This window comes from Bubalus kerabau, chromosome 16 (genome assembly GCF_029407905.1).
Source record: "Bubalus kerabau isolate K-KA32 ecotype Philippines breed swamp buffalo chromosome 16, PCC_UOA_SB_1v2, whole genome shotgun sequence".
In the NCBI taxonomy this organism is placed as follows: Eukaryota; Metazoa; Chordata; class Mammalia; order Artiodactyla; family Bovidae; genus Bubalus; species Bubalus kerabau.
Genome location: NC_073639.1, coordinates 38,840,997 through 38,853,203, shown reverse-complemented (window position 1 = coordinate 38,853,203; position 12,207 = coordinate 38,840,997). Strand labels below are relative to the sequence as shown.

Sequence of the window (12,207 nt, the reverse complement as noted above, 5' to 3'; positions counted from 1 at the left end):
AGCACAAATGCTGGAGAGAACATGGAGAAGGGAACTCTCTGCCCTTTTGGTGGGAATGTAAATTGATACAGCCGCTATGGAGATCAGTATGCTGCTGCCCCTGCTAACTCACTTTAGAAGTGTCCAACTCTGTGAGACCCCATCGACGGCAGCCCACCAGGCTCCTCTGTCCCTGGGTTTCTCCAGGCAAGAATACTGGAGTGGGTTGCCATTTCTTTCTCCAATGCATGCATGAATGCTAAGTCACTTCAGTTGTGTTCGACTCTGTGCGACCCCATGGACAGCAGCTCACCAGGCTCTTCTGTCCACAGGATTCTCTAGGCAAGAATACTGGAGTGGGTTGCCATTTCCTTCTCCAGGAGATCAGTGTGGAGGTTCCTTAAAAATAGAGCTACCATATGGCCCTGTAATCCCACTCATGGCCATATATCCAGAGAAAGACATGGTCCCCAAAGATACATGCACTCCCATGTTCACTGCAGCACTGTTTATAATAGTCAAGACATGGAAGCAACCTAAATGTCCACTGACAGAGGAATGGGTGAAGAAGATGTGGTACATATATATAATGGAATATTACTTAGCCATGAAAAAGAATGAAATAAGACGCTTTGCAGCAACATGTATGGACCTAGAGAGAGTCATACTGAGTGCAGTCAGACAGAGGATAAATATCATATGACATCCTTATATGTGGCATCTAAAAAGAAATGATAGAAATGAAGTTACTTACAGAACAGAAAGAGACTCACAGAAAATGAACTTATGGTTGCCAGGGGACAGGGTTAGTTAGGGACTCTGGAAGGTCAAGTACATACTGCTATATTTGCTATATTTAAAATGGATAACCAACAAAGATCTATTGTATAGCACATGGAATTCTGCTCAATGTTATGTGGCAGTATGGATGGGAGGGGAGTTTTGGGGAGAATGGATATAGGTATATTTATTCACTGTTCACCTGAAACCATAACATTGTTAACTGGCTATACCCTAATAGAAAAGGTTTTTGGTGTTGAAAAGTAATAAAAATAAAAAAGCAAAATTAAACAGATGGGATTTAATCAAATTTGTAAAACCTTTAGCATAGCAAAGGAATCCATAAACAAAATGAAAGAGAACATATTGACAGAAAAGATTTGCAAATGGTATGATTGACAAGGGCTTGATTTCCAAAATATATGAACATCTCGTACAACTCAATTAACAAAAAAACAAACCAATCGAAAAATGGGTAGAAGATATGAGTCATTTCTCCAAAGACAGACAGATGGTCAACAGGCAACATCACTAACTCTTCAGTTCAGTCACTCAGTCATGTCCGACTCTTTGCAATCCCATGACTTGCAGCACGCCAGGCCTGCCTGTCCATCACCAACTCCCAGAGTTCACTCAAACTCATGTCCATCTAGTCAGTGATACCATCCAGCCATCTCATCCTCTGTCGTCCCCTTCTCCTCCTGCCCCCAATCCCTCCCAGCATCAGAGTCTTTTCCAATGAGTCAACTCTTTGCATGAGATGGCCAAAGTACTGGAGTTTCAGCCTCAGCATCAGTCCCTCCAATGAACACCCAGGACTCATCTCCCTTAGAATGGACTGGTTGGATCTCCTTGCAGTCCAAGGGACTCTCAAGAGTCTTCTCCAACACCACAGTTCAAAAGCATCAATTCTTTGGCACTCAGCTTTCTTCACAGTCCAACTCTCACTTCCATACATGACCACAGGAAAAACCATAGCCTTGACTAGACAGACCTTTGTTGGCAAAGTAATGTCTCTGCTTTTGAATATGCTATCTAGGTTGGTCATAACTTTTCTTCCAAGGAGCACTAACTCTTAGAGAAATGCAAATCAAAATTACAGTGAGGTATCACCTCATATGGCCATCAGCAGTAAGTCTACAAACAATAAATGTTGGTGAGTATGTGGAGAAAAGGGAACCCTTCTACACAGCTAGTGGGAATGTAAACTGGTGCAGCCACTATGGGAAAAAATATGGAGGTTCCTTAAAAAACTGAAAATAGAACAACCACATGATCCAATAATCCTACTCCTGGTTATATATCCAATTAACAATAATCATGCCTCGGATAAACCTCACTGGCTACAACAGTGTCACTGCACAAAGCTTGGGTACATATCCAGAAAGACATGAACTCTAATTCAAAAAGATACATATCCAACAATGTTCACAGCACTACTATTCACAAAAACCAAGGCACTGTAGAAACAATCCATGTTCTCAGAAACAAACCACTGACTTAAGAAGCTGTGGTATATATTTACAATGGAATATTACTCAGACATAAAGAGGAATGAAATATTGCCATGTGAAACAACATAGATGGATCTAAAGAATACTTAGTTAAGTGAGTCAGAGAAAGACTAATACAAGATACTAACTGTAAGTGGAATCTAAGAAATAATAGACATGAATCTATATATACAAAACAGAAGCAGATTCATGTAACAAAGTTACTAAAAGGGAACATTGTTGGGAGTGATAAACTAGGAGTATGGGATTAACAGATACAAAACACTACACATAAAATAGATAAGCAACAAGGATTTACTATTTAGCAGAAGAACTCTGCTCAATATTCTGAAATATTCTTTGCTCAATATTCGGATTCAACAAACACCTGAAACTTAACAATATTTTAAATCAACATATAAAAAAAAAAGTTAAAATTGTATCACGCTCTGTACTGCCATTCCATGCAAATGGAATTTAAAGAGAGCCAAAGAGTTCTAAGCAAAACAAAAACAGTTCTAAGAGGGACGTTTATAGCAATACAATCTTACCCCTGGAAATAAGAAAAATCTCAAATTCACTGCCATATGACAAAATAGAGTTTAAAATAAAGTCTATTACAAAAGACAAAGAAGGATGGTACATAATGATAAAGGGATCAATCCAAGAAGGTATATCATTAATATAAATGTCCTGAACATAGGACCACCTCAATATATAAGGCAAATATTAACAGCCATAAAAGAAGACAGCAACAATAATACAATAGTAGCGGACTTTAACAGCCCACTTTCATCAATGGAAAGATCATCCAGACAGAAAATCAACAGGGAAACACAGGCCTTAAATGACATATTATTCCTGATGGCCTTAACTGATACTTATAGAGCATTCCATTCAAAAGCAGCAAATATATATGCTTCTCAAGGGCACATGAAATGTTCTCCAGGATTGATATCTTGGACCAAAAAGCAAGACTCAGTAAATTTATGAAACTTGAAACCATATCAAGTATCTTTTCCAACCACAATGCTATGAGGTCAGAAATCAAGTACAGGAAAAACTATAAAAAACAAACACATGGAGGCTAAAGAGTATGCTATTAAATAACTAATGGATCACTGAAGAAATCAAAGAAGCAATCAAAAAATGCCTAGAGACAAATAAAAACAAAAATGATGATCCAAAACCTATGGGATGCAGCAAAAGCAGTCCTAAGAGGGAAGTTTATAGCAATCCAATCTTACTTCCAGAAACAAGAAAAAGTCTCAAATTCACAACCTAGCCTTATACTTAAAGCAACTAGAGAAAGAAAAAATAAAACTGAAAGAGAGGAAAAGAAAAGAAACCATATAGATCAGAGCAGAAATGAATGAAATAGAGATGAAAACAGCAAAGATCAATGAAACTAAAGCCTGGTTCTTTGAAAAGTTAACTAAATTGATAAATCTTTAGCCAGACTCATCAAGAAAAAAGGGGAAAGGGCTCAAATCAATAATAAAAGAAATGAAAAAGAATAAGTTACAACAGACACCATAAAAATACAAAGGATCATAAAAGACTACTACTAGCAACTATATACCAATAAAATAGACATTCTAGAAGAAATGGAAAAATACTTAAGTATAATTTTCCAAAACTGAGCAGGAAGAAACAAAATATAAACAGACTGTTCACAAGTATTGAAACTGTGATTAAAAACCTCCCAACAAACAAAGGTCCAGGACCTGAAGGCTTCACAGGCTAATTCTATCAAACATTTAGAGAAGAGTTAACACCCATTCTTTTGCAATTATTCCCAAAAATTGCAGAGGAAGGAACACTCCCAAACTCATTCTATGAGCCCATCATCACCCTGATACCAAAATCAGACGATATTACAAAAAAAGAAAATTACAGGTCAATGTCACTGATGAATACAGACGCAAAAATCCTCAACAAAATACCAGCAATCTGAACTTTATAATATATTAAAAGGATCATGCATCATGATCAAGTGGTATTTATTTCAAGGATATAAGGTTTTATCAATATCTACAAATCAATCAGTGTGATATATCACATTAACAAACTGAAGAATAAAAATATATGATCATCTCAATAGATGCAGAAAAAGCTTTTGAAGAAAACTTAAACACCCATTTATAAAACAAAAAACAAAAAAACAAAACTCTAGAAAGTAGGCACAGAAGGAACCTACCTCAGCATATAGGAAATATATGACAAACCCACAGCTAACATCATACTCAACAGTAAAAAGCTGAAAGCATTTCCTCGAAGATCAGAAACAAGTCAAGGATATGCACTCTCACCACTATAATTCAACATAGTTTATGAAGTCCTACTGTAGCAATCAGAGAAGAAAAAAAGTTAACAGGGATCTCAATTGGAAATAAGAAGTAAAATTATCACTGATTGCTGATGACATGATACACAGAAAATCCTAAAAATGCTACTGGAAAACTACTAGAGCTCACCAATGAATTTAGTATTAAAGTTTCAGGATACAAAATGAATACACTGAAATCTGTTGCCTTTCTATACCCTAACAATGAAAGACTGGAAAGAGAAATTAAGTAAGCAATCCAATTTAACATCAGTATTTAAAAACAGTATGGGACTGACACAGGAATAGAAATATAGATCAATGGAACAGGACAGAATGTCCAGAGATAAACCCACACACTTATGTTCACCTAATTATGACAAGGGCTTCCCACTCGGTGCAGTGGTAAAGAATACAGCTGTCAATGCAGGAGATGCCAGAGACATGGGTTTGATCCCTGGGTCAAGAATATGGCCTGGAATAGCAAATGGCAACCCTCTCCAGTAATCTTGCCTTGAAAATTACATGGACAGAGGAGTCTGGCAGGCTACATTCCATGGGGTTGCAAAGACTTGGACATGACTAAGCATACATACACACACTCTATGATAAAGGAGGCAAGAATATACAATAGAGAAAAGACAGTGGTTCCCGGAAAACTGGACAGCTACATGTAGAAGAATGAAATTAGAATACTCCCTGACACCACACAGAAAAATAAGCTCAAAATGGATTAAAGACCTAAATATAAGGCCAGATACTATAAAACTCTTTTTTTTTTTTTAATTTTATTTTATTTTTAAACTTTACATAACTGTATTAGTTTTGCCAAATATCAAAATGAATCCGCCACAGGTATACAAAAACTCTTAAGGGAAAACACGGGCAGAACACTCTGACACAAATCACAGCAAGATCTTTTCTAACCCACCTCGTAATGAAAACAAAAAGAAAATAAACAAATGGAACCTAATTAAACTCAGAAGCTTTTGCAGAGCAAAGGAAAAACCATAAACAAAATGAAAAGACAATCTACAGAATGGGAGAAAATATTTGAAAATGATGAGACCGACAAGGGCTTAATTTCCAAAATATAACAACTTGAACAACTCAGTAACACAAAATCAACAACCCAACTGAAAAAGGGACATAACACCTAAATAGGTATTTCTCCAGAGAAGAAATACAGACATCCAATAAGCACATGAAAAGATGCTCAACACTGCTAGTTACTAGAGAAGTGCAGATTAAAATTACGAGGTACCACTTCACACCAATCAAAATCGCCACTGCTAAAAACTCCATATAAATAACAAATGCAGGAGGAGATGTGGAGAAAAGGGGACCTTTCTACTCTATTGCTGGGAATATAAGTTGGTAGAGCCACTATGGAAAACAGAATGGAAGTTGATCCTCAAAAAGCTAAAAATAGAATTACCATGTGATCCAGCAAAATGCAAATTCAAAAAGATACTTGCATGTTTATGTTCACAGCAGCATTACTTACAATAGCCCACTCATGGAAACAACCTAAATGATCTTCCCCAGATGAACGAATAAAAATGTGGTAGTTCCAGTTTAAGGTGGCAGAATAGAAGGATGGGTGCTCATCTTCTCCTGTGAGAACACCAAAATTGCAACTAGCTGTTGAACAACCATTGAAAGGAGGATACTGGAACCCATCAAAAGATATCCCACATCCACAGACAAAGAAGAAGCTGCAGAGAGACAGTAGGAGGGGCGCAATCACAATAAAATAAAATCCCATGACCACCAGGTGGGTGATCCACAAACTGGAGAATAATACCAAAGAAGTTCTCCCACTGTTGTACAGGTTCTGAACCCCACATCAGGGTTCCCAGCCTGGGGAATGTGACCTTGAAGGCCAGCGGGATTTGATTACAGGACTTACACAGGACTGGGGGAAACAAGGACTTCAGTCTTGGAGGGCACAAACAAAATCTTGCCTACACCAGAACCCAGAGGAAAGGAGCAGTGACTCCACAGGATACTGACCCAAACCCCTGCTAGTGCTGGAGGGTCTCCTGTGGAGGTGTGGGTTGGCAGGGGCTCATCACTGGGACTGGAGCACTGGCAGTAGTAGTCATGAAAGGTCCCCCTTGGCATAAGCCCTCCTGGGGGTCACCATTAACCCTAGTACAGAGCCCTTCACAGATCACTGCCCTGTTGTGGCAAAGGGGCTTGTGTAACTCAATGAAGCTATGAGCCATGCCATGTAGGGCCACCCAAGACAGATGGGTCACAGTGGAGAGTCCTGACAAAACACGATCCACTGGAGGGAATGGCAAATAATCCCAGTATACTTGCCGTGAGAACCTCCTGAACTGTATAAAAAGACAAAAAGAACCTCCTGAACTGTATAAAAAGACAAAAAGATACGACACTAAAGGATTAGTCCTCCAGGCCAGAAGGTGTCCACTATGCTACTAGGAAAGAGCAGAGGACATCTACTAATAGCCCCAGAAAGAATGAAGTGGCTTGGCCAAAGTGGAAATGATGCTCAGTTGTGGATTTGTCTGGTGATGAAAGTAAAATGTGATGCTGCAAAGAACAGTATTGCATAGGAACCTGGAATATTAGGTCCATGAATCAAGGTAAATTGGACATGGTCAAGCAGGAGATGGCTAGAGTAAACATAGACATCTTAGGAATCCGTGAACTAAAATGGATGGGAATGGACGAAGTTAATTCAGAAGACCATTATATCTACTACTTTGGGCAAGAATCCATTAGAAGAAATGGAGCAGTCCTCATAATCAACAAAAGAATCTGAAATGCTGTCCTTGGGTGCAACCTCAAAAACCACAGAATGATCTGGGTTTGTTTCCAAGGCAAGCCATTCAACATCACAGTAATTCAAGTCTATGCCCCTACCACCATCACTGACTCGATGGACGTGGGTCTGGGTGAACTCCGGGAGTTGGTGATGGACAGGGAGGCCTGGCATGCTGCGATTCATGGGGTCGTGAAGAGTCGGACACGACTGAGACTGAACTGAACTGAGCCAGGTACGACTTAAATTCCCTATGAATATGTAGTCGAGGTAATGAATAGATTTTAGGGATTAGATCCAGTAAACAGCACGCCTGAAGAACTATGGACAGAGGTCTGTAATACAGTACAGAAGGCAGTGAACAAACACACCCCAACAAGAAGGCAAAGTGGTTATCTGAAGAGGAAAAGCGAAAAGCAAGGGAGAAAGGGAAAGGTACATCCAGCTAAACGCAGAGTTCTAGAGAATAGCAAGGAGAGACAAGAAGGCCTTCTTCAATGAATGATGCAAAGAAATAAAGGAAAACAACAGAATGGGAAAGACTAGAGCTTCAGGAAAATTGGAAATATCAAGGGAACAATTCATCCAAAGATGGGCACAATAAAGGACAGAAACAATAGCAACCTAGTAGAAGCCAAAGAGATTAAATGAAGCCAGAAGCATACATAAAGAACTGTACAAAAATTAACCAGATAACCACGATGGTATGGTTACTCACCCAGAGCCAGACATTCTGGAGTGTGAAGTCAAGTGGGCCTTAAAAAGCACTGCTGTCAATAAAGTTAGTAATGGATGTGATGGAATTCCAGTAGAGCTATTTAAAGCCCCCAAAGATAATGCTATCAAAGTGCTGCACTCAACATGTCCACAAATCTGGAAGACCTAGCAGTGACTATAGGACTGGAAAAGGTCAATCCTCATCCCAATCCCAAGAAGGACAGTACTAAAGAATGTTCAAACCACTGGACAATTGCACTCATCTCCCACGCTAGTAAAATAAGGCAAAGTCAAATTGCTCAGTCATGTCTGACTCTTTGCAACCCCATGGACTGTAGCCTGCCAGGCTCTTCTGTCCATAGGATTTTCAAGGCAAGAATACTGGAGTGGGTTGCCATTTAAGATCATGCTTAAAATCTTGCATGGTATGCTTCTGCATTACATGAACCAAGAACTTCCAGATATCCAAGCTGGGTTTAGAAAAGGCAGAGGAACCAGAGATCAAATTGCCAACATTTGCTGGATCACAGAGAAAACAAAGGAATTCCTAGAAAAACATCTATCTGTTCCATTAACTATGCTAAAGCCTTGCACTGTGTGGATCATAACAAACTGGAAAAATCTTAAAGAGATGGGAATACTAGACCTCTTACCTGTCTCCTGAGAAACATGTATGCAAGTCAAGAAGCATCAGTTAGAACCCTGTATGGAACAACTGGCTAATTCAGGATTGAGAAAGGAGTACGACAAAGCTGTCTGTTGTCACCCTGTTTATTTAACTTATACACAGAGCACATCATGAAAGATGCCAGGCTGGATGAGTTACAACAGGAGAAACATCAACAACCTCATGTATGCAGATGATACCACTCTAACGGCAGAAAGCAAAGAGGAACTAAAGAACCTCTCGATGAGGGTGAAGGAGGAGAGTGAAAAAGCCAGCTTAAAAGTAAATACTAAAAAAACTAAGATCATGGCATTCGGCCGCATCACTTCATGGCAAATAGAAGGGGAAAAGATGGAAGAAGTAACAGACGTCCTCTTCTTGGGCTCTAAAATCACTGTGGATGGGGACCATGGTCATGAAATCAGAAGACAAATGCTTCTTGGCATGAAAGGCATGTCAAGCCTAGATAGTGTGTTGAAAAGCAAAGACATCACTTTGCTGACAAAGGTCCATATAGTTAAGGTTATGGTCTTTCCAATGATCTCGTATGGTTGTGAGAGTTGGACCATAGAGAAGGCAGAGTGCAGAAGAATTGATGCCTTTGAACTGTGGTGCTGGAGAAGACTCTTTAGAGTCCCTTGGACAGCAAGAAGATCAAACCAGTCTGTCTTAAAGGAAATCAACCCTGAATATTCATTGGAAGGACTGATGCTGAAGCTACAATATTTTGGTCACCTGATGTAAACAGTCGACTCACTGGAAAAGACCCTGGATGCTGGGAAAGACTGAGGGCAGAAGAAGGTGTCAGAGAATGAGATGGCTGGATGGCACCACTGATGCAATAGACATGAACTTGGGCAAACTCTGGGAGATGGTGTGGGACAGGGAGGCCTGGCCTGCTGCAGTTCATGGGGTGGCAAAGAGTTGGACAGAACTAGGCAACTGGACAACAGCAAAAACTGAGCCCTTAGACCCCAGGGCTGGGTCTCCTCAGGCCAAACAACTAACAGGGAGGGAGCACAACCCCACCCATCAGCAGATAATTGGATTAAAGATTTACTGAGCAAGGCCCTGCCCACCAGAGCAAGACAGAAGAACCAGAGTTCACTGGGGCTAGAACAAAAACCACATTAAAGAAAGTTAATCAGGATGAAAAAGCAGAAAGTTATGTCTTAGAGGAAGGGACAAGATAAAAACCCCCCAAAAACAACTAAATGAAGTGGAGATAGGCAACCTTCCTGAAAAAGAATTCAAGACTCTCATTTAGATTTGATGGAGAAATCAAGCTTTCCAGATAAGTAAAGAGAATTCAGCACCACCAAACCAGCTTTACAATAAACGTTAAAGGAACTTTCTTGGCAGTAAACAGAAGAGAAGGAAAAGACCTACAGAAAATAAACCCAAAACAATTAAGAAAATGGTAATAGGATCATACATATCAATAATTACCTTAAAGGTAAATGGATTAAATGTATCAAACAAAAGACATACACTGGCTGGGTAGATGAAAATATGTGCATGTATGCATTTTCATTTACCACATCACTCTGCTTGATGACTCCCCCCCCAAACTGTATGTAATTATTTTATTGTTAGACTAATCATGTTTCCATTATGGCTTGCAATTGTAATTATCTTTTATTGTCTGGCTACTGACTGTGAAAACTGATCAGAATATTTTACTGTTGTGATTATGTAACTATTACTCACTTAATACCACTGTATCATGATTGGTCAACAGAAAATATAATAGAATTCTGCATCATCAAAACTACCATTTAATAGAAAAACCTGTAAAAAGATGTGGTACATATATATATCCAGAATAGAATACTACTCATCCACAAAAAAAAGAACAAGACAGGGCTTCCCTGGTTGTCCAGTGGTTAAGAATCTGCCTTGCAATGCAAGGGACACTGGTTTGACCCCTGGTACAGAAGGGTCCCCTATGCTGGGGAGCTGCTGAGCCCGTGCGGAACAATAATGAGCCAGCACTCTGGAGCCTGCAAGCTACAACATGCTACAACTACTGAAGCCTGAGCACCTGGACCCTGTGCTCTGTAACAAGAGAAGCCACCTCAATGAGAAGGCTGCACACTACAATGCAAAGTAGCCCCTGCTCAGCACAACTGAAGAAAGCCTGCATGCAGCAATGAAGACCCACCACAGTCAAAAAATTAAATAATCTTTGGGGAAAAAAAGAATGAAATAATGCTACTTGCAGCAACATGAATGGAACTAGAGATTATCACACTATGTGAAGTCAGAAAGATAAATACTACATGATATCATCTATATGTGGATTCTAAAATATGATACAAACTGATCTATGAAACTGAAATCATGGACATACAGAACAAACTGGTGGTTGCCATGGGGGAGGGGGTTGGGCAGATGTACGCTTTTATACATAGAATGAATAAACAACTAGGTTCTACTTTACAGCACAAGGAACTATACTCAATATCCTTTGATAAACCTTGATGGAATAGACTATTAAAAAAGAAATGTGTATATATGTATAATTGAATCACTGCTACACAGCAGAAATTCACACACTGTAAATCAACCATATGTCAATAAAAATACTGATTGCAGTAAATAAAAAATATCTTTCTATATTTTTTAAGCATATCAAAGTTTCCACACTTTATTTTTCTCTAGATAGAAGTAAACATTTAGAAAGCAACTATAAAGAAGAAGCAACTTACTTTATTTCGATCTTGGACAACCAGTACTTTTCTAGTATTTTCATCAAATACAGCTCCTGTTGGGGGGAAAAAGATAATCGAGAAATATGAATTTCATTCACCTCAGATTACTCCCACACTATTACCTGTGGTCATCTGAAGGCCTAGTTCAAATAACCACCTCATCCTTGAAAAGCTGTAAAATAACTTCAGTAAGAAACCAGTTGCTCAGTTATCTTGGGTCTTTTAATGGCTGAAAGTAACAACGATGGTTCTAGCATATGCTATCTTACAGAATAATCATTTGCATCTCCTTCTCTAGATCATCTATTCCTGATGATAGTTAAAATATTCTATTCTTTTAAGCATTTAGTGTCCAATTTTAAGTGCTTAAAAATATCCATTGAATCAATGGATTGACTTTTCCATTTTGATACTTATTCCTTGAATCACTATGTATAAACATGATCCAAATCTCAAATATCTCAACTTTCAGTTCACGACTTCTTCCTTAAAGCCACTTAAATTCCTTTATCACATTATGTACACAACTTTATAACTTACCAATATATTGCTACAGAATACTTTTTAATCAGCAGTTCTAGACCATTTCTTTGATTTATTCATTCAACATATACACTGCCCAGCACACTAGGCATTTTGCTAGATATCAGGGACTCAAAATTAAGTTTTTTTCTCTCCTTGGGTAATGCTAGGTCAAAAACAAAATGACACTTTAATGATCTAGAGCTTCCCTGATA

General features: G+C 38.8%; 1 protein-coding gene and 1 non-coding gene across 7 annotated transcripts in view; both read right to left on the bottom strand.

Moving 5' to 3' along the window:
* NUDT6 (nudix hydrolase 6) overlaps positions 1–12,207 on the bottom strand; it is a 58,335-nt gene that overhangs the window by 33,124 nt on the left and 13,004 nt on the right. For 5 of the 6 annotated variants that reach the window (XM_055550570.1, XM_055550571.1, XM_055550567.1 and 2 more), the window contains one exon: positions 11,468–11,523. In XM_055550570.1, coding sequence (XP_055406545.1) covers positions 11,468–11,523 — 56 coding nt within the window. Of the gene's footprint in view, positions 1–8,090; positions 8,110–11,467; positions 11,524–12,207 lie in introns of those variants that run through there. The other variant, XM_055550572.1, reaches the window with a different exon arrangement.
* Positions 1,991–2,128, bottom strand: LOC129630462 (U4 spliceosomal RNA). Its single transcript, XR_008703719.1, has one exon. It is a non-coding gene; the product is annotated as a U4 spliceosomal RNA (small nuclear RNA).